The sequence below is a fragment of the Sarcophilus harrisii genome, chromosome 4 (assembly GCF_902635505.1).
Source record: "Sarcophilus harrisii chromosome 4, mSarHar1.11, whole genome shotgun sequence".
Classification (NCBI taxonomy): domain Eukaryota; kingdom Metazoa; phylum Chordata; class Mammalia; order Dasyuromorphia; family Dasyuridae; genus Sarcophilus; species Sarcophilus harrisii.
In genome coordinates, this window is record NC_045429.1 from 272833747 (window position 1) to 272857133 (window position 23387).

Here is a 23387-nt window from a genome sequence, read left to right on the forward strand (position 1 = left end):
AGAAAGGATAAACCAGACAAGCTAAGAAAAGCATATTCAGGGAACATGACCTCTTCAGGATGATAGAGGTACAACTTCAAGACTTTCTAAGGGTTCTTGTCCACTGGGACCCAGTATACACTTCTGTATATCTGTGTATAGAGCTTCCTAAAAATTCCAAAAAGGAAAAAAAAGACACATCCAATCAGGAACTATGATTTATTCCCTTGTCACATAAGCTTGAGCCTATATTCTCCTGAATTCCATATGCATTTATGGGTAAATGTTCGCCAGACATGGCGGGTGGTGAGGAGGAGAGGAGGAAAGAGAATGTTTTCTACCATATAAACACTCATGACTCAATACCCTCTGTAAATACCCCTAAATTAGTTAATCCCTGCAGCCTTTTTGATATTGATGAGGTGCGAGAATTGAGGGTAAGAGATTCCCTCTGGTCAATGTTGCAGATTCCTTGTGAAAGAATTCACAAATCTGAAGTCTATTTGCACTAAGAAGAATGCTTGCTAGGAAGACAGCTTTCTTAGTGGGAAAAGGATCCTGGCAGGATAGTTTTGCAAAGATGGGTTTGCACTGAAAAGAAAATATCTTCACCAGTGGGCAAAATCCTGTTAGGACTTCTGCAAAGGGTTTCTACTTAGAAAACATTGCCATATTGATATCAGACTTTGGAAATAATAAACTCTGTCCCAAAATTTATCAACCAACCCTCAAGGTTATCCTCTAGGGCACTAAAAGAAGAATCAACTTTTATCTGAGTACTCAATTTATCTGTGGGAGTAGGAGTTGGGATAGTGAACCCAGAATAAGAATTACTCATGGAAATCACTTCATGAATTTTAAAGCACTACATAAATGTAATTACTGTTATGTAATGTTCTGGTTAGCTTTCTGGAGGTCTTGGGACCAGCCTTCATTTCAGCAGAGTAATCATCAGGAGAATAGCCAGAGATAAAGTCCAAATTCTTTATTATCTCCTTCACAGTCTGTCTCCTTCACTTGGGGCCTGGTTAGCTTTCTGGAAGGCCTTCAGATGGGACTTGGTTTCAGTGGAGAAATGAAAGATAGCCACCAGGAGCCTGATCAAAGATGGAATGTCTCTCTGACTCCAAGAGCTTGAGCTCCAGCCTTCAGTCCTTTGTCTTCTTCGAGTCTCTATCTCCAATGTCTCCAAGTCTGACTCTGATCTCTTAAATACTCTATTACAATTAAATCCATTCATCATACTAAGTATAAGTCAATCATTATATCACTATGGAACCATTATTTGTTGTAAGATTAATTCAATCATACTGAACTAGAGAACTATTAATCCCCATGCTAAACTAGATAACCATTGTCTTATCCATTCCACTAAGTTAACACTTTGCAAGAATACTTGTTTCAAATACATTTCTCTAAAATTCTGTCCCATTATATTATTAGTATTTTCTGATTTTAAATATTAAAAGTTTTATTGGGGGAGCTCCTAAAACCTTTGTGCTGAAAGATCCCAAAGGATAAACCTGGCTCCCTTGCTCCTGGGTTTCTACTTAGAAAACATTGCCAGTGCTGAGCTGTGTAATCTGATCTCTTGATGTTGATCTTCTCAGCTCTTCCTTCCTTAAGAACTTGTGGCTGATGAGAGTTGAACCCAAGAAATGATCTCTTCCCTCCAGTTGAGAATTGATGAAGAGTGCTGGAAAGACACTCATAGGGCAACTCTAGCTTTTTTTTTTTTTCTTTGCCTGATAACAAATGAGGACTATGAGTTGCTGTGGGCCTCCAGGTGAGGGATGAGCCATCTATCACCCAAAGATGGCATGAAACCAAGAGCACATGATTCTGCTATTGCTGAGACATAATGTCAGCATAATGTTTACTGTTCTCATTGAATATCAGATCATAAACACATGGTTCTGCTCTTGTTTTTGTCAATCAGCCAATAAGCATTTATTAAATACCTACTTTGTGCTATGCTCAGTCCTAAGTCAACAAACTATATATAAGATAAATATGAAATAACTAAAAGAGAGAAGGCACTTAGAATGAAGAAAGGTTGAGAAAAGTTTCTGTAAAAAATGCAAATTAGCTGAGGCTTGAAGGAAGACAGGGAAAATGGAAGGTGAAGATAGAGGGAGAACACCCAGGAATGGAAGACAGCCATACCTAGAGCCAAGAAATGGAGTGTCTTCTTTATGGAACACCAAAGATGTCAGTGTCACTGGATCAAAGAGTATCTTTTAGGAAGTAAAGTGTCAGAAGACTGAAAAGGTGGGGTGGGGGGAAATGGAGGGGGTTGGGGGTACAGTGCTAGGGAAGAAAGGGGAAAAACTGCTCTGTCCCTCTGGGTCCAAGAGAGGGCAATCCCAGGTAGATTCAGGTTGAAAATACAGCTTTTCCTTCCTCCCAATATTCAACCCTTCTCCCTCCACAAACATAGAAAATAACATTATTATCTGACCATTTATCCTTCCCTTTCTCATTTCAGCAACTGATGAAAATAAAAATAAAATTCTGCCAGAATTGAACACAACACACTCCGGGTTTGCATAGTCTAAGGCTGCATTAATTTCTTTACATCCAATTCTATTACTGACTTGCCTTAAGCTTGAAGTCCATCAAATCATCCAACTCTTTTTTGAACCAATTACAATTTAATATATATTGCATCTATCTATCTATCTAAATATATAAAATCCTATCACATATTTCTGAAGTTTTGAACTTGAACTGTAGAACTTTATATTTATTGCTCTTATCTAGTTTTAAAAATCTAAAAAGACTCCTGACAGCAAAACAGAAGGTACAGTTGAACATTTAAAAAAATCTGGGAAGAAGCAATGAAATCGTTTAAAAACTGGGTATTTCTGCTCCCCAAAAAAGTTATTGAGGGAGAAAACACAATAAACCTTTACTTTTGAAAGCCATTCAACAACAACAACAAAAAGCCATATAATTCAAAGTTTATTGCATTCTGCTTCTGTCCACACTCCTTTGTTTTCTCATGAAATTAGTATTTTCTGAAACAACCTCTTGCCATGAGCCAAAAGTGCTGGTTATGAATGCCAGAGATTGAGGGAAGACAGGGGAAAAAGTGATTTGTTCCCCTGATCTATAGCAGGACTTTTTGATTCAACAAAGAAAAAATATTTTTAAAAGAGTACTCATTAGTTGGGAAATGGCAGAACAAATTGTGGTATACAATGTAATAGAATTTTATTATGACATCATAAAAAAGATAATGAATTCAGAAGATTAATATGAATTGCTTCATAGTAAAATAAGCATAGGACCAGGAGAACAATTCAGATAATAATCACAATATTAATGTGAGAAGAAACAGCTTTGAAAGAAGCTCAGACCTTTGACCAAAACAATAACTATTAGTGACCTCAAAAGCAAAGTGCAGAAACCTATGTTGCATCCCTTGGCAGAGAAGGGATGAGCTAAAGGTACAGATTAAAGCTTGCATTCTCAGATGTGGTCAATAGGTGGGTTTGTTTTGCTTGTAGAGCATCTTATCTACAAGTGAAAACTTGCTTTTGGCTGAGGTGGGGTGGTGGGAGATTGGTTAGTGAATAGTGACAGACATGAAAAAAAAATCACCAAAAGTATACCTTTTTAATGCAGAAACAAACAAAAAGAAGTGCCAGAAGAGGACAAAGTAGAGCAACTTATTATTATATTGTTAGGCTCTCTCTCTATCCCTCCCCTCCTCTCTCCTTCTCGCCCTTCCTTCTCTCTCTCCTTCCCTCCTTCCTTCTCTCTCCCTCTCTCCTTTTCTCTCTCTCCCTCCTTTTTCTCCCTCTTTCCCTCCCTCTTTTCTTCCCTCCCCCTCCCTTCTCTCTCTGCCTCCCTCTAAATATAAAGTACAAGAGGTACTTAAAAATATAATAACTTTTTTCTACATTGTAAATAATGCACACATACATAGGGTATTATAAAAATCTTATTCCAGTATTAAGCTTTATTAGTTGACAACTTCACTCAGTCTTTTAGGACACCTTGTGAATATGTGTATGTATAATTTTATATAGTATATGTATATACATATATTTGTATATGTTTTGAGATACCTTGTGAGTTGTGTATATGCATGTATACATATCATCATATATGATATAAATATATACTATATGTATATATAAAATATATTCCTACATGTTTTTAGACACTGTGAGTATATGCATGTTTGTGTATATGAGTATATACATAGGTATGTGTTTACATACACACATACTTTAAAAATATACTTCCTCATTCTCCTTTTCATCCTTTCTATTAACTCTCAATAGGAACTCCTTTCTGTTCACACTGTGCATTCCAGCCTCTTGATATTGAAATTCTTTCCTTGCCTGATACTGATTCAGAGCTGGAAGGGAATTTAACTTTATGACTAAAGGCCAGAGGAAAAAAGTTATTTGTCCAAATTGAAACAATAAGGAAATGGAAGAGGAGAAGCTACGACCCATTACTGTTGAACCTTAACCAGGGCTCTTCCCTCTAAAATGGTCACCTTCCCCTATGTCTATGTTCTTCTCTTTCTCTCTAGAACCAAAGCTCACCTTCTGAATTAGAGACATCTGTTCTCTAGATCCATTGCCACATCCCTCTTCCTTCACCCGAGTTCCTTTGCCAAGTAAGCAACCCACACAGTGAGGGTATTGACTTTTCTCTATACTCCCGTTGGCTTACAAAGGAACTAACATTCCTAGTGAGTTTTCTAAGGATTCTAGAAACAATGAGGAAAGTGACAAAACTATCAAAATAAGGGATATTTTAGAAAGTTAATGTCCTTGTAAGCCTCTAGAAATTAGCATCCTTTATCTTCATCTAAATTGAAAAAGTGAAGCTCCTACAAAATTTCTCTGACTCTTCTTTCCTCGTTTGATTGTGTTAGAAAGTATTAATGTTAGCTTTTCATTTCTTGGACTGTTACTTTAAAGTCAAAAGAAAGTTGATGACATTTAAAGTCTTTCACAATTTGACTCCACCTTATCTTTCTAGTCTTATATAGTATTCCTCTTCATGTTCTTTACATTCCAGATACAAAGAACTTTGCTGTTCCTCAGATATGACACTTCATCTCTCATCTGTGTAAGAGTTGGATGTGAGTTGAGAGAAAGGGTGATAAGAAGGGAAAGGAAAGGAGAGGAGGAAAGGGGTAAGGAAAGCTGGTGCTATGCCACAGTTCCCTTCTATTTGTTCTGCCTCAATTTCCCTCAATTGTTCTGCCTCAATCCCCTTGATTGCAACACCACCCTTCCCTCCTAATCATTAGAACTGATATAATTTAGGGCTGGCTACACTAAGATTATAAATTGTAAATGTTTTATCCAGATAAGAAGAAAGACCTTCTATCTTGGACATCATGACCCCAGCCAGAGCAGAATGTCCAGTGCCTCCCCCAACCCTGTCAGAACCGCATTGATAGTCCCTTTCCCACTCTCAGTGCTCTGACTCTGCCCCTGCCTCAGTCTACCCCTGTAGCTTGGAGCCACATGTGTATATATATTACATGGGAACCTCATATTCTCGGTTGGATTCTTGGAGACAATAGTCTCATTCAGCCCTGGGATCAAAACATGGATCCATTTGGTCCCAGCACAATCTCTCCCTCTCAAATAAAATATTAAAAAATTCTCAAATCTCTATCTTACCTCAGTTTTTCCAGCATTATATTTGGAGCTTCCCAGTGAGATATGAGAGCAGAATTAGAGATTAGAGATCTTTGGGTCTCTGCCTTGAGTCTCAGAGTGGTTGAGGATCTGGGATTCTCTCAGTCTACCCCTGTAGCTTGGAGCCACATGTGTATATATATTACATGGGAACCTCATATTCTCGGCTGGATTCTTGGAGACAATAGTCTCATTCAGCCCTGGGATCAAAACATGGATCCATTTGGTCCCAGCACAATCTCTCCCTCTCAAATAAAATATTAAAAAATTCTCAAATCTCTATCTTACCTCAGTTTTTCCAGCATTATATTTGGAGCTTCCCAGTGAGATATGAGAGCAGAATTAGAGATTAGAGATCTTTGGGTCTCTGCCTTGAGTCTCAGAGTGGGTGTCTTAGAGCGCAATCTGATCTATTTATCTGTTCTGTCTGTCTGCACTAGCATCTGGATTTTCAGAATAATAAGACACCAATAGGTGTTAATTTCTGAGAACATGTCCATTGGACACAGTGTGGCACTATCTGGGTGTCTTCTAAGACACATATCTGGTTCTGTGCCAGTTGGCACAACTCTGGGTATTCTAAAGTATAAATCTGGATCTGGTTATCTGATTCTCCAGTCTCTGGAAAAGAGAGCAGTTTTCAGCCGCAGCCATGCTCAATGGTGGACACCTGCATTTCAGTAACAGGAGAGTAAGTCTGGGTGTCTTAGAGCGCAATCTGATCTATTTATCTGTTCTGTCTGTCTGCACTAGCATCTGGATTTTCAGAATAATAAGACACCAATAGGTGTTAATTTCTGAGAACATGTCCATTGGACACAGTGTGGCACTATCTGGGTGTCTTCTAAGACACATATCTGGTTCTGTGCCAGTTGGCACAACTCTGGGTATTCTAAAGTATAAATCTGGATCTGGTTATCTGATTCTGAGCACCTTTTTTTTTTTTTTTGGCATTATCTGGTTATGTGTGTTAAATGTTTTGTTTAATATTGTAGTTGTGCAGTCTATGTTTGTGTGTTCTGTGTGATTTGTCCATCTGTTTTGTTGGTTAAAGAGTTCTGTTAAAGTTTTAAGAACAATGACAGAATGGGAGGAGGCACCAGACATTCTGATAAGCAGGGAAGGTCTGGGATCATGATGTCTAAGATAGAACATCTTTCTCCTTATCGGTATTAAACATTTACAGTTTACAATCTTAGCATAGCCAGCCCTAAATTATATCAGTTCTAATGATTAGGAAGGAAGGGTGGTATTGCAATTTTAGGGGAATTGAAACAGAACAATTAAGGGAAACTGAGGCAGGACCATTAGAAGGGAACTGTGGCACAACATTGGGAAGCCTCAAAGCAGATAGCCTTTCAATCGATAGAGAGCTAGACCTGAATTCAGAAAGATTTGAAATAAAATCCTCTTCCTCCTCTACGGAACTCTAGGCAAGTCCCTTAGTCTCTGACCAAATTGGCCTGTTACTAGCCACCTTCTATAGAGAAGATCCCTATATTCTTTTTGCTAGTGATTTATCTCTACTGATTATTTCTAATTTATTCTACATATATTTGTTTGCACATGTATGCATTTTTATCTTTCCTTTTAGAGAATTTTTTGAGATAAGAATTATCTTTTGCCTGTCTTTGTACTCCCAGCACTTAGCATGGTGATTGGCATATAATTGGTGCTTAATAAATGTTTATTGACTGACAACATAGTTTTTTGCACACTATATCCTCTCCTGTTTAAATTAAGAATTCCTTAAGAAGAGGCTCTGCTTTTTGTCTTTCTTTGTATCCTCCTCCTTAAAACAGTACCTGGCATATGACTGACACATAATTAGGGTTTAATAAATGTTTAGTGACTGACAGCATAGTTTTTTGCACACTATATCCTCTCTCATTAGATTAAGAATTCCTTAAGAAGAGGGTCTGCTTTTGTCCCCCTCCTTAAAATAAAACCTGGCACATAGTAGGTAGTTAATAAATACTTGTAGATATGACTAGGACAAGGCTGCAATGGTTCCAGGGAAATGAAAGCTAATATGCCCTATATATTTTAGATCTAGCCTGATATTTTCTAGTCTGCATAGACCACTGAGTTCATTGTGACATGTTCAGCCTCACTTCTTCTTTCCTTTCTTGCATCAACAATTTTTGAACAATGAAGAAGCTCATGAGCTTTTATTTATGATTCTTCTTCATCCCCAGATAAACTCTACTAACTCTGGTCAGTGAATAAAAGTATTGGTCCAATGCTAGTTACTAGTTAATACTGTTGGGGAGAGGTGGGGGAAGTAAGTCAGTTACTCTTTAAATATTTATTACATCCCTATTGTGTGTCTACCATTACACTAAGGAATGGGTGTATTAAGAAAGATAAAAGATAGTCCTTACTCTTAAGATATTCAGTTTAATGGCAGAGACAACATGTATACAACTACATACAAATTAACTGTATATACGATAAATTTAAAATAATCAACAAAGGAAACTAAAGAAGAATGGAAAATGATTCCTGTAGAAGGTAAGATATTAGCTAACTAATAGCAGATGATGAGAAAGGAGAAAGATGAGGCAGAGATGAGAAAGGAGAGTAATCCATGCATGGGGAACAGCCTGTAAAAATGCCCAGAATCAGGAGATAAAGTTTATTGTGTGAAAAAGAGCAAGGAGGCCAATGTCACTGAATCTCAGAGTACTTGTGGGCGAAGTAGGGAGGGAAGGTGTCAAAAGACTCAAAAGGTAGAGAGGGGCTGGTTCTAAAAGGTCTTTGTGTGACAGATGATTTTATATTTGGTTATGGAGAAGATAGGGAATTACTAAGGCTTATTGAGTGAGGTTGGATGGGGCTGACATGGTCAGACTTGCAGTTTAGGAAGACTTTGATAACTTTGAAAAAGGATTGGAATGGGGAAAGACTTGAGGCAGGCAGACTAACCAGTAAACTTGTCTGGGATTGAGGTGATGATGGCTAGTACCAAGGTGGTGATAGTGTCAGAGGAGAGAAGGAGGATAATCATGAGAAATATTAGGAAGATAAAATGAATAGATCTTGGCAATAGTTTGTATATAGAGGATGGAAAAAGAGTCAGGAGTTGAGAATGACACTTATGAGCCTGGTTGCCTGGGATTTGATGATACCCTCAACAGAAATAAAGAAATTAGGAAAAGATAAAGGATTGAGGGGAAAGATAATGAAATGAAGTTTTGGATATATTGACTTTATGATGTCTATGATTCACTCAACTAAAGATGTCTAATAGAAAGTTGGAGATGAGAGATGGGAGGTTGGCAAAGAGATTAGGGTTGGATAAGTAGATTTGAGGATCATTAGTATAGAATGATAATTGAGTATGGGAGCAGAAGTGAAAAAGTATAGAGGGAAAAGAGAAGAGGTCTTGTCAGAAGAGGCATGTTAGCAAGCATGACCTGAATGAGGATTCAGCAAAGGAGACTGAAAAGCTGTGGCCAAAAAAGGATAACCAGGAAAGAATAGAGTTATGAAAAACTGGAGACAAGAGAGTATCAAGGAAAAGAAATGGCTGAGTATCAAAGGCTGTAGAGATGTTGGGAAAGATGAAAACAGAAAATATCATTCACTAGATTTAATAAATAAGGTATTATTATTATTGACTTTGAAAAAGTTGAAAAGTTGTAGTTGAATGATGAGTTTTGGAAGCCAGATAACTAAGAAGAGAATGAAGAAAACTGGTGGCACCTATTGTAGACCAAGAGTGTCAAACTAATGAGGGCCAATAAACCATACATAAAGATTTCTAGGGGCTGCATGTTGTCTTAGAAAATCACAAATTGTTTTATTGGATTCTTTTTTGTATTTTGTTCCTACCTTATGTTAAACATTTCTTAGTTACATTTTAATCTGGCTTGGTACTCAAAGGTATTGTGATTTACATGCAATGACACTTGTGTTGGAGATGATCTTCTCAACGATATTAACAACAAAAAGAAGAGGAGATATGGCATGATGATAGCTGGCAAGGAAAGATGGAATGAGAATTTTTTGATGATAGAGGAAACATAGATATGTTTGTAGGTAATAGGAAGTAGACATCAGACAGGGGGAAATTCAAGATAAGTGAGAAAGAGGAAATAGTGGAAGGGAAAATCTTCTGGAGAAGAGAATGGAATGGTATCATGAGAAGAAGTTTGATTTTGCAAGGAGGAAGACTACCTCATGTGAGAAAGGAATCAAGGAAGAATTTGTGGTAGTAGCAATTTGGGTTATATGAAATGAGGATAGAGGAAAATACAGAACTCTTGGTAAATGGATTCAATTATTTTTAGTAAAATATGAGGTTGGGTTCTCAACAGAGAGGGTAAAAAGAGGGGGAGACAAGGAAAGTTTAAGAAAGAATAAAAAGGTTTAGAAGCACAACTGTGATGAATGGGTTAGTGAGTTAATTAAAGAGATTAAACAATTGCTTTACAGCAGTGAGGACCCAGTTGAAATTAAGTAACATAAATTCCTACTGGAACTTGTCACCAAGGTTTCATTATTTTCTCCAGTTTCATTTGGCAGCCCATATGTAAGAAGAACACAGAGAATAGTGGCCATGATCTAAGGCTGAGTTTTGGCAGGCAAGTTTGGGGAAATGACAAAGGAGCAAGAGAAGAAGATAGTGTAGAACTGAGGTGGTTTCCCAAGGGGTAAGGATGGGGAAAAGAAAGCAGTATAGCTAATTCAAGGTGATGGGCTGGAAAAGGACTTGAGGAGGAGGGGCGAGGATTGAAATTTATAATACAGATGAAGAACAGGATTTGGGTTTCTAAGACATAGAAGGACATATATTAACAATAGATTGTGAGCTGATAAGGGAATTTCAGAGTTTATGGCCATGGAAATGGTAATTTGTGGTTAATGGAAAACTGATAAAAGTCTGATCCTCTTTCTATGTAGGTGAGATGGGGTGGAAGGATAGGTCATATGAAATGAGTAAGCTTAAAAAAATAGCTAAACATAGTAGATAGAATGTTGGATCTGAATTTAAATCTCTTCTTTTTCACTTATTACTTGGTTAAATTTGGAAAAAATCTCTTTACCTTAAGAACTTCATTTTCCTAACCAATGAATTTAATTAATTAATTGTGGAAATTTCTTCAATATTTGCCTTAATAAGACAAAGTTGGGTCCTCATATCTGCTCTCCATACACACACACACACACACACACACACACACACACATATATATGAACGATATCTAAACTCACACAAAAATAAAATTGAAAAAGGGAGGTATATTTTAAGAGGGAAATATCAACTGAGTGTAATTATCTTAATAGTTATGACCTATGAAACCTTCTAAATGTGGGTTGGGGACTGAGAGGCACTTGATTGTGTAGTGGATAGAGTTCTGGGGTTGGCATAAATTAAACCTGGGTTCAAAAAACAGCCTCAGATACTTATTAGTTGTGTGACCCTGAGTAAAATAATATCTACTGCCTTGGGTTTTTGTGAGAATCAATGAGATAATATTTGAACAAAGCAGATAGCATAGGGCCTGGCACATAATGGACACCAGGAATATAATGCTTATTCCCTCCCTTCCCTATTTCAGAGTTCCTTGCTCCATTGAGAAGTGCTGGATTAAATAATTTCTGAGGTTTCTTTTGGCTCTGGATTTATACTCTATGGTCCCATGACATAGCTTACATGGATGGCAATCCTAGATACATCCCTCTCTCTCCACCAGGGAAATAATGGACAGCAATTTGTGATTAGACCACAGGAATTTTGTGTTCAACACTGATCCTTTCCCAGTCTCCCAACTCCCTTTAACCAAATCATTTCCTTGTGGATGGAGAAAGGACAAAGAATGCTGAGTGGGAAGGACTTATTGTGACCAGGAAGAAGGGGAAGAGTCTTGCAGTGTATCATTGATTCCTTTTGGCCATTAAGAAAGAGAGAACAAAAAAAAAAGGCAGTGAGGAAATGGGCATCCTTCTATTCTAGATGTCCTTTCTAAACAGAACCCCATGTACCCAGTAGCTGCCATGCATCCGAATTTATCTCTCAGACTAGACAATTCCATTTCCATTTGCTTGAATCCTCTTTAAGTGATAGGCCCCATTCTCCTCACCTTCAGCCTCTCCCTTCACTCCTAGCTCTTTGTATACCTAAATGTGGGATAGATACAGGATCAGGAAATCTATAGTGTAACACAAGCTGCAGTAGTAGTTCTAAGGCCCAACGCTCCCCTGGAGGAGAATCCCTAGGTCACCTTCAGGGTCAGAGCCCTGACAAGTAGAATCCCCCAGAGAGAAAGTCTTTCATCCCTCTCCTGTGAGGTCAGTACTTCTGCTCCCTTTACTCTTCTCACTTGCCCAATCACAACTTCCCCCACTTTCTCAAACTGCTTCTTTCTTCTCAGAGACTCAGAACGAGATAGTAAAGAATCAGGATCAACACCCTCCTGCCATCCATCAGCCCAAGGGACCACATCTCATGTGCCCTACCTCTGAATCCTTGAAGGCATGATGGACCAGGCAGCCCCACTGCAACTGCTGCTGCTTTTGTTTCTAATGGATACGTCGGGGTGGGGAGGAGGTTAGAGAAGAAGAGAGGTGATAGGGATATCACCAGATAACTGGTAGGGAATAGAGAAGAAAGAAGACAGGGGGAGAAGGGAGGGATCACAAGTTTGTGTTGCTATGAGGGAGGAGGGAAGATAGGAGTAGTGGTGTGCTGGATTCAACTCACACTAGTCTGTAAGAGGCACTTGGTAAATTTCCAGTGAAAATGTTTACACTTTAAAACTGGCAAATACTGTATACAAATGAAGAATTGATTGATTGTGTTATTAACTGACAACTTGAAAAAGGGATATGAGAATGTTAATAGTACAGATTAGATTTTAAAATGTGTCAAGAATATGTATATGTACATGGATATATATATATATATATATATATATATATATATATATAATGAGAGAAGAGAAAAGAGAGAAACATAGACATAGTAGGAGGGAAAAGGAGGAAGAATAATAAAGGGAGGGAAAGAGAAAAAACGAGAGGAGAGGAAAGAGAGAAGGAAACATAGACAGAGAAGTGGGAGGGAAGAAGAGGAAGAGTAACAAGGGGAGGGAAAGAGAAAGATTGGGAGAACTGGTTGTTAATTGTTTATTAGCACACCACTGATTAGGAAGCTTCTTTGGGTGAAAGGCTGGCCCTTTGAGACATGTTTTCTTAGAAGGGGTTGTTATTTAAGGAGACCAGTCCCTTTATTTTGTTCTTATTCTTTACTCAATGAAGGGAGGGAAGTTAAGAGGGACCCAAATGGGCTCCCCGCCTTTAATGGATGATCTGCTTTTCAGATTCCCAGGGACAAGAGTTCCAAGTGAAGTACCAAGAGGGACAGACACTCAATGTGAGTTGCAACTACAATGCCAAGAAAGATATGTTAAAGTGGAAAATCTGGTGTAAAGTGCAAATGAATGGAACATTCTATGATAAACTAGTTATGAAGATCTTAACGTTAGCAGAATTTTGTTTTGACGATCGAACCTCCCTGAAGGATAACAGCAACACTGGTATTATCACCATCACCATGTCTAACCTCAGGATGAATGACTCAGGCATCTATTGGTGTGGAATTCAGGACTTTACATATAATCCTATAAAAGTTGTCAGACAGATCAGTCTGGAGGTTTCTCCAGGTGAGTCCCTGCCAAGCAGAGCTTGGGAAATGTCTAGTGTTAACATGACTCTGCATTAGGATGTGAACTTAGGCACCCTTGGTGTCTCTAGAGAGAAGGTGCTCACCCTCCCTCAGTTCTTCAGCTTTCTTCCCCTCTCCATTCCCATCCTCTCTTCACTTCCTTCCACACCACAGTTTTGATGGCAGTTCATCTTCAGATCTCCGAGGAACACAAGACATTTTCTTCTCTGGTCTTATTCCAATGGGGAATTCTCAGATCTTTTTCTTAGGACTTCTAAGTCTTGAGTGCCCAGGCACTCATTCACACAAATGTACTTGTGGCTTCTCCAAGCAAAGACACACGTAGGGTTCTCCCAGCCTATACATAGACACTGAGAATTGTGTTTGACTAATTTCTGATGCCTGTAGCTCTGGTCCCAAGAAACAAGGAGGAGATCCTGGTGCGTTCTAATGGAAGAGCATAGACATAGGATCAAGTGTTCTCGTCAAACTGTCTCATGGTGTGACTCTGAGTGATTGTTCTACATATCTTAGACTCAGTTCCTCATTTTAAAACGGGAGGTTGTTCATAGAGTTGGGATTATGGGAAATACTATTATTGAATTATAACTCCTCTCTATCTTGGGAATTATTACAATTGCCTTCAATCTGTACAGCAACTACATCCAAGTCCTGGGGAGAGAGAAAGCATCCCAAAGGGATATGGTTTATCAGACCCTCAGATTGCCTGGGGGTGACAAAGGAGTCTAATGGTGACCTTAAAAGTAGGATCATTAGGCTACTATACTTGAAAATACATCATGAATAGGATATGATATACTACATATATTAGCCCACAGTATGCATGCATGTGATGCCTAAAGCTTTTTCAAGCTCAATACCTCATTGGGGTTAGTAGTCTAGTTGTTCTAGCCCCCCAAGGAAGAGGAGACATGTCAGGGTGTGGGGGCATGGATCAAGTGTTTCCTCCCTCTATTCTTTTTTCAGCCACAGCATTGAAGACCATTGAACATTCTCAAACTACCACTGAGACACTTCTGACCACCTCTGTCATCCCTTTGGACGTCAGCAGGTACAATTTCTTTTTGGAAAATCATTGTATCTCAAGAGCTCCAGACCATGACAATTAATATGTGTGTCATGTGTGCTGCCTCAGGCTATTAGTTTAAAGTAAGATCTTTCCAGCTTTCCATTAGGGATGGTAGAATACAAGGGCAAACAAAGGAAGCTGAGGATTTTCTTGTGCCTGGGGAACTGTATTTACTTCCTTTCCCCCCTTTCCTCATTTTCATGTTTAAGATAGCTTGAAATTTAATTTGTTTTAGTCCCAGACTTTTCAGTCCTCAATCCACACTACTTTGTGCCACTTGCTAAGCCTTTCCCCACCTTCAGCACTAATAATGGGTATTGTTTATCCTAAATCCTTATCTCCAGATAAACTAGAGATATCCTTAAATTCCCCTCTGTTCTGAACTACTTTCTCTTGTTGATAATCTGGGCAACATTCCCTCCAATTGATTGCTGCTCCCTTTCCTTCCTACCAGAAACTAATGAATCTGGCAAAATTGTGAAGAAAATTAAACCTACCTTCCAAAAATTGTTTACAACATGCCTACCTAGAAAAATTTTCTTGTTGGTGCCACTTCCTCTGTCATTCATTTCTCAACCACTTACTTCTGATTTTATTACTCAATTGAAATTGCTCTCTCCAAGGTTACCAATGGTGTCTTAATTGGCCCTTACTTAATACTCATCTTTTTGAATGTCTCTTTAGTAACCAACTCTGCTGATGACCTCTGCTCCACTCCCACTTTCCTTTCTTTTTAAAACTTTCTTTGATTTTCGGGAAAATGCTTTTTGTTTTTCAGTTTCTTCTGATTCTTTTGCTGGATTATGATTCAGGTCTGTCCTTTCTGTATTTCTGTCTAGCCTTTCCTCTCTATACTGTCTTTAGGTCAAAGGTTCTAAATGTGGATTCCATGAACCTGTTATATATAGACTATTATAAATATACACTCACATACATGTCTATATATTTATAAACTCTATTGTTATATAAATGGGTTTCTTTGTAATCCTAAGTATTTTATCTTTTGCATTTAAAAATAGTGTTTTGGGAAGGGATCTGTAGGCTTTACCAGACTGAGGACTCCAGGGCACTGTAATGTTCTTATTTTTTTTTTTTGAGGTCTTACAGCAGCCTTCTTTTCAGTTAAAGTAATCACCACGTGAATAGCCAGGTGTTAAAGTCCAAAAGTCTTTATTGTCTCCTTCACCTGGTACTCAGCTAGCTCTCTTGTGGCCTTCAGAGGGGACTTGGTTTCAGTGGAGAAAATGCAGGAGACCAGGTCAGCCACCACAAGGCTGATGAAGATGGAAATGAATCTCTCTCTCCTTGGCTCCAAGAGCTTAAACTTTTGCCTCCAGTCCTCTTGTCCGCCCTGGTCCTCAATCCTAGTTTATATGCTCTACACTGAGTATAAACCAGTCATTATATCACTAGGAAACCATTATTTGTTGCAAGATTAAATCAATCATACTGAATTTAGAGAACTATTAATCACCATGCTAAACTAGATAACCATTGTCTCATCAATTCCACTGACTTAGGCACCTTGTAAGAATCCTGGGTCAGAGTTCTGACCCATAACAGGGCACAAAAAAGCATTGAGAACCTTTATCTAGAAGATGTAACAGATAATTAATTCTAGGTGATTGAATTATCTTGTCTATTCAGATGACACATACATATATATATATATATACATACATAGGTATATATAATATTATATACATATATATATGTGCTTACATATATATACTGCGCTAGTCTCTCTTGAGTCCTAATCACACAAATACCTATTATATATCTAAAACTGGATTTGTCTCCTCCTAGTCTCTCTGCTCCAAACCAACCCCTCCTCCAAATATTCCCATTTCTATTAAAGACTTCCAACCCTTCTAGTTACCCAGGTGAGCAATCTTAGACTCACCTTTGATTCTTCACTTACCTTCAACCCTCTGCTCTAATTAGATACCCAATTTATTCTTTCTATCTCCACACTTTTTCTTTTGCCTGCCTTCTTTTCCTCCCAAGTAGTCACCATCTAATTTAGCTAATTAGTCAAGAAGCATTTATTAAGCACTGATTATGGGTGGGTCGCTGTGCTAAACCCTGGGAATACAAAAAAAAAAAAAAAAAAAAAAAAAAGCAAAAATACAAGTCCCTGACTTCAAGAAACTCACATTCTCAGGAGAAACAACATGAAAAATTTAATATAAAATATATTAACATAAATTATAAATGGGAGGTAGTCGCAAAATGAAGATGCTAACAGTGTGTGTGTGTGTGTGTGTGTGTGTGTGTGTGTATGTTTAGATGTATGTAAGAATGATGTGGGTCTAATGGTAGAGAATTGATGTGAGAATTCCTCTAGTTGGAGATGCAGGTCATACGTGAAAGAATTCACGAACCTGAAAAATCTGAATGGCAAAAGAGAAGTTTATTGGCCCTGAGAAGCCAGCTTTCTTAGGAAGACAGACTTCTCAGTGGTAAGAGGTCCTGTCAGAGAAATAACAAAGGTTATCACTGAGAAGAGAATGTCTTCACAGTGGGCAAGAGTCCTGGTAGGCAGCTGTGCCAAGAAGAGAGGACCCTTGGCAAAGCATAATCCTACTTCGGACTTCTGCAGAGATTGGGGTTCAAAATTGTCCTTTATAGCAGTCTGAGCCTTGGTTCCAGTTGAAAAGAGAGTCAATGCCCCCAGGCGTAGATACTTATCTTGGAGTTTTAAACCATTCAGCAGGCCCAGATCTCCAACTGAATAAAATTATTTTGAAGGCTTTTTCCCAGAGTCTGGAATTTCTTAAAGAGGATGGGGCTACCCCCAAAAGATCAATGGAGAGTGATTTGACCAAGATCTTCACATGAATGAAGCCATTTAACTTGTCTGGGAACATATGCTTTCCAAGACATTTTGGAGTCTCAGACTCCAAATCTCCTTTCTTTTACACATCAAAGGGGAGACAGTTTCAGAGTTCAGCCCCATTACTTCCCCCCCAAAGTCAAGGGGGACAGTTTCAGGGTTCACCCCCGTCAATAACACTGGGAGGCTTTCTGCTCATGCATTTGGGATTCAGACACTTCTTCTGTGAACTATTGTAAAAGCTTCCTAACTGACCTCCCTAGTTCCAGTCTCTCTTTTCTAATCCATCTTCTATAGGGCTATGTATACACATTATCTCTAAAGTCCTAGTAAAAATTTAAGCTTCAATACCTTCAGAAGTATCAATGTTACAAACTTATTTTTAAAATCTGAAAAGTTAACTATTTAAATTTTAAAGTACTATATGTTTAGGTAATTTTTAGAACTCTTAGTAAACTTTTATCTGCTGCTTGGATTTATCTGAGGGCCCCGAAGCAAGGTGCCAAAGAGGAACATGAAGTTTCCAGTGGGCATGTGTAGAGAAGGGTAGTTGGAAGTCCCATAGACATAGATCAAGTGATCTTCAATTACCTCAGGCACAGGGCAAACTTCCCTCCCCAGTGTGATTGTATTTTCTTTCTTTTTTTTTTTTTTGTGAGGCAATTGGGATTAAGTGACTTGCTCAGGGTAATACAGCTAGTGTTAAGTGTCTGAGGTTGGATTTAAACTCAGATCCTCCTGACTTGAGGGCTGATGATCTATTCATTGTGCCATCTAGTTGCCTCAGTTGTGTCTTGTTTCGTGTTGTCTCACCTGACTGGTCTCCCTTCCCATTAGTCTGCAAGATCACCTCATCATTTCGGGCTCTATACTGGGCTCTTTGCTCTTGTTTGGGCTCCTCTATGCAGGCATCTTTTGTGCTGTGAAGATCTCCCAAAAATCAAGAACAGGTAAGACATCTGTGGTCACTTGGCCTTCTTTCCAAAGAATCCTTCACTTCTTCCTAATTTCCTCCCTTTACTGCCCCAGGTTCTTCTCTCTCACTTTGCTCCAACATTGTTGACTCAGGTACTTTTTCTCTTCTGTAACACTTAAATCATTTAAATTTTTGTTATAATTCTTGTATACTTTTCTTATCTGCCCCTGACACATTAGTGGGGAGCTTGTCAGTACCAGATATTCTTATCTTCTTTTTCATCTTTCTTTCATTCAGGCTATCTATCTCATAGGTTTGTTGTAAGAATCAAAAGAGGTAATATTTGTAAAGTTCCTAGCACAGAGCCTGGTTCATAGTAGAACCCTACATCAGTGCTTATTCTTTCCCCTTTTCTCCTTCCCCCTCATTCTCTGAGTCTAGCATGAGCTTTGTACACAAAAGCAATGAATGAATTGCTAAAAATCTCAGTAAATAAAGGTTTCCAATGAAAACAAAATTTCCCTTTTCCTCTTTTTTTTTAAACCCATTCTTCATAAATCAATTTAAAGTCACAAACATTTATTAAGGACTTCTAATTTACAAGACACTCTGGGATGCTGGGACAGGTGCTGGGGTTACAAAGACATGACCCAAAGCCTACCTGCAAGGACCTTACATTAGAATTCTTCTTGTAATGGAGGGAAAGACATATTTATGAATAAGGATCAGATGAGAGAACTTAGTCACAGTAGAGGTTCAACAAAAGTGGAACTTTGAAAAGGAAGAGATCATTTTGAGCTGAATTAAAAGCCTGAGTATGAGGGGTTCAAGAAAGATTTCATAGATCAGAAAGAAAGAGAAGGACTTCATTAGAAGAAATGGGTTTAAGGGATGACAACTGATTCTAGCCCTAGGAGGCATCATGAATACAGGCATGGAGACAGAAATGGTCAGGATGATACTAGCTGGAACAAGAATATGTCAGTGATAAGTAATAGGAAAAAATGGGAAAAGTAGTTGATAATTAAATTGTAGAGTGCCTTGATGATTAGCTAGAAGTTTATATCTTTTCAAGAGGCAATGGGGAGCCACTGAAGATTTTTGAATAGAGAAGAAATTTGATTTTTCTCTTTCTGATTTTCTCTTCTACCTCTCTCTGTTTTGTCTGTCTGTCAAGCTTTTTTCTACCCCTCTTTCTCTTTCTCCATCTCTGTCTCTCTTTATCTTACACACACACATCCTTGGGTCACTAAGTAGAAGAGAAATACTTATTTTCAGTGGATAGGTCTTAATTTGGGGGAGGTAAGGGAGTGGATCTCAGCTCCCTCCTAAAGAGTAGATCTTCTAAACGCATGTGCTTTGACAGGTGATAATGATTGCCATCATGTCTATGATGATTTCCAGCAGAAGCAAAAGGCCAGGGTAAGTAATACTAATCATCCTTTACATGTGTCTGCAGAGCATAACTATTTCAATAGAATTTCACATACCTTATGTCATTTGTCCCTGACAACAGCCCTATGACCTGGAATGAGAGGGTGTTCACTCCATGGTACAGACATGACAGCATGACCCAGTGGATAGAGAATTAGCCAAGGAATAGGGAAGATCTGGTTTCAAGCCCTGTCTCTGACAATACTGGGTGCATGATCTTGAGAAAATCACATAGTTTCTTGAGGGCCCAAGGCAGCCGATGCTCTTAAGATAGTTAAGTTCCAAAACAGTGACTGATCGGCATTAGTAAAAGGAATTTTCTCCTTTGGAGTTCCCCAGTGAAGACATTTTTCTGGACCAAAAAGCAGGGGGGAAGCCTACCTCCAAGCAGATCATAGGATCATAGGGTCTAGAGAAGGAAAAAAAAATTTAGGGATTATCTTAGAAATATATCTCAGAAATAAGGAATCAGAGATCTACAGAGGTCAATTGGCTTTGCAAGTTAGGAGATGATCAGACTTGGAGTAAAAAAGATGTAGGTTTGAACATCACTACAGATATGTACTGGTTATGTGGTCTTGGATATGTCACAAGGTAGTTCCCTTGACCACAATTTCTTCATCTGTAAAATGGGTGGGGTGGAGAAGGTATTAGACTCATTAACCTCCACTGTTCCTTCTGGAGTATTCTAGACAGGACAAATTATAGATGGTTAGTGTCTTCCATCTGTTGATTACTTTCAATTTAACCTTCTCTATAGATTGCTTATACAAAGATATTTACATTTTGTGTCCTCCATTAGACTGTGAGTTCCTTATGATGTGGGACAATCTTTTTCTTTCCTTTGTATCCTTGATACTTAGCATATAGTAGGTTCTTAATAAATACTTAATAAACAAATAAATAATTAATAAATACATTGACTTGCTCTCTAGCAATAATATGGTAAAGAAGGATTGAGAAATATTTCTTGTAGAAGATGTGATTTTTGCTCAGACTTGAAGGAATACAGGAAAGCCAGAAGGTAAAAATGAGGAAGGAAAGATTTCTAGGTATGGGGAAGAGCCAGCAAAAATGCATCAAATCAAAAGATAGAATGTCTTGTACAAGGAAGCCAGTGTCAGTGGATCATATAGTACTTTGGGGGGATAAGGATAAGGAGCAAGAAGACTAAAAAGATAGAGAGTACCAGATTGTAAAGGACTTTGAATGGCAATGCTGATATATTTTGTTCTGGTGGTGATAAAGAATCATTGGAGTTTATCTAATTTGGAGAAGCGTAGAGTGGGATGCTTTAGTAAGATTACTTTGACAGCTGAATGCAGGGTACAGTGGAATGGAAAAAGTGCTGAGGCAGGAAGGCCAACCAGAAGTATATTGTAGTAGCCCAAGAGTTGAAGAAATTAAGTGGGATAGCAGAGAGTATTGGGCTTAGAATCAGAACTATTCCTCTTCATGCCTTCAAATCTGGCCTCAGATACTTATTAGCTGTGTGACTCTGGGCAAGTCACTTAACCCTGTTTGCTTCAGTTTTCTCACCTATAAAATGAGCTGAAGAAAGAAATAGCAAATCATTCCACTATCTTTGCTGATAATGGGTCCTGAATAGTCAGATACAATAAAAAAAAAAAAACAACTGAATAATAATAACTAGGTGATACAGAACTACATTAGGATAGTGACAGTGTCAAAAAAGAGAAAAGGATGTAGAAAGATGTTATGAAGGCAAAATCAACAGATTTTGGTAACAAATTGGACATGAAAGATGAAAGAGACAGAGACAGAGAGACAGTGAAACAGACAGAGACAGACAGAGAGAGACAGAGCGACAGAGAGTTGAAGATGACACTTCTGAGTTTCTGTTACTAGAGGAATGGTAGTGTTTTTAGTAATAGGGAAATTTGAAAGAGAGGAGAGTTTGGGGAGAAAGATAATTCAGTTTGAGACATTTTGAGTTCAAGATATCTATGGATATCCTATTAAAGATGTCAAATAGACAACTAGAGATTTGAACCTGAAGATTCGGAGAAGGATAAGTAGATTTGAGAATCATTACCTTAGAGATGACAAATCTATAAGGGGCACTGGTGAGTAAATAGCAAAAAAGGAGAAGAAAAGAGAATCTGGGCTATATCCCTAGAGGGTGCTTAGTATTAGTGAATATAACCTGGATGAAGATTCATCAAAAATAAGTGAGAAGAATAAGGATAAAATAGTGTCATAGCAACCTAGAAAAACAGAATATAGGCAAATGGGTGATTGATGGTGTCAAAGATTCCTGAGAAATCTAGGACTGAAGAAGAGATCCAAATATTCATTATAGACAGTCTACTATATGACCAGACTTTATAAGCTACTTCCATTGTGCATGGCAACTACAGAATTCATTGTGAATTGCTTAATTTAGACTTGTTCTGAATTCCTTAGCATGATTACCATTGCATCATAAGTTATGTCACATAATTCCCCAATATCCAGTTACGTCAATTGCACTTAGCACAGTACCTTACCACATGACAGCCACTTTGCAAATGTTAATTGACTCACTAAGGAAGCAACTAGCATGGTGCCAGTCATCTCCCCTCACTTGGCTAGAGTATTTTTTTCTATAAAATGAGAGAAATGTCCTATAATGGCTCCAATATTTTACTTGTGCGTCTATGACATTCCCAGGTATGTTTCTTAGACATGTTCCTCTCCTCTGCTTTACTATCTCACTTCCCATTCCCTACCCCACCCCACAAGTGTAGGCACTACAGTTGGCAGCTTCCCACACCCTGATCACTACTTTCCGGTTGATGGTCTCCTCTCTTTCTCTCTCTGGCTCCTAGGACACCACCATAGAAATGCAAGAAGAGGTTTCTGAAGTCATCCAATATCCCTTGGTGATCCACGGAAACCAGCTCAGCCTTGGAGATTCAAGCTACACTAACACAGAGATGGAACACAAGCTGGGTTCAGCTCAAGTCCCCATTGAGTCTGTGGAATATCCCAGCATTGCAAGACCCAGACCTCAGCTTCCCAAATAAGTGCCCCCACAGGAGGCAGTGGTAAGGGATTGAGTAGGCCCTCACTGAAGGGCCTACTTAATATAGAACCTCAAGTTTTGGGGGGATAGGAGACTTGGGGCACAAGGGAGAGAAAACATGAAGAGACTCATTCCCTGCCATTGATAGTTTCTCTGGAGACTCTAAGACAGAAAGTGATCTGAGGATAATTGAAAAACCAACATATTAACATGTTAATGGATTGATTTCTCATATATTATGGGCTGATTTTCCCATATTAGCATATTAATTAATTAATTAGCATATTAATGAACTACAAAATAAGTGATAAATACTCTAATCTTGTCTCTACTTAGTATATCACAGATTTTGACCTTTTATTTAGTTAGAATTATCTAGACCTCATCTAGTCTTGAGGTTATCCTTTTTTAAACTTTTTTATTTTCAAAACATATGCATAGATAATTTTCAACATTCACCCTTGCAAAACTTTGTCTTACAAATCTTTTTTCTCCTTCCTCTCCCCTCTGAAGGCAAGTTATCCAATATGTGTTAAACATATGCAATTCTTCTTACATATTTCCACAATTATCATGCTGCACAAGAAAAATCAGATCAAAAAGGAAAAAATGAGAAAGCAAACAAAAAGCTAAGAAATGATAAAGAAAAACAAAAGCAAAACAAAGCAAAACAAAAAGTAAACAACAATAAAAAATGAAAATGCTATATTGTAAGCCACACTCAATCTCCACAGTCTCTCTCTGGGTGTAGATGGCT

At 38.2% G+C, this 23387-nt stretch overlaps 1 protein-coding gene across 1 annotated transcript in view; it reads left to right on the forward strand.

The window, feature by feature from the left end:
* LOC111720929 (CMRF35-like molecule 1) overlaps positions 1–23078 on the forward strand; it is a 43373-nt gene extending 20295 nt beyond the window's left edge. The window contains 6 exon segments of the mRNA XM_031964890.1: positions 12038–12213; positions 12983–13324; positions 14314–14398; positions 18090–18202; positions 19535–19590; positions 22434–23078. Coding sequence (XP_031820750.1) covers positions 12038–12213; positions 12983–13324; positions 14314–14398; positions 18090–18202; positions 19535–19590; positions 22434–22631 — 970 coding nt within the window. The 3' untranslated portion in view covers positions 22632–23078.
* Positions 23079–23387: the final 309 nt, after the last annotated feature.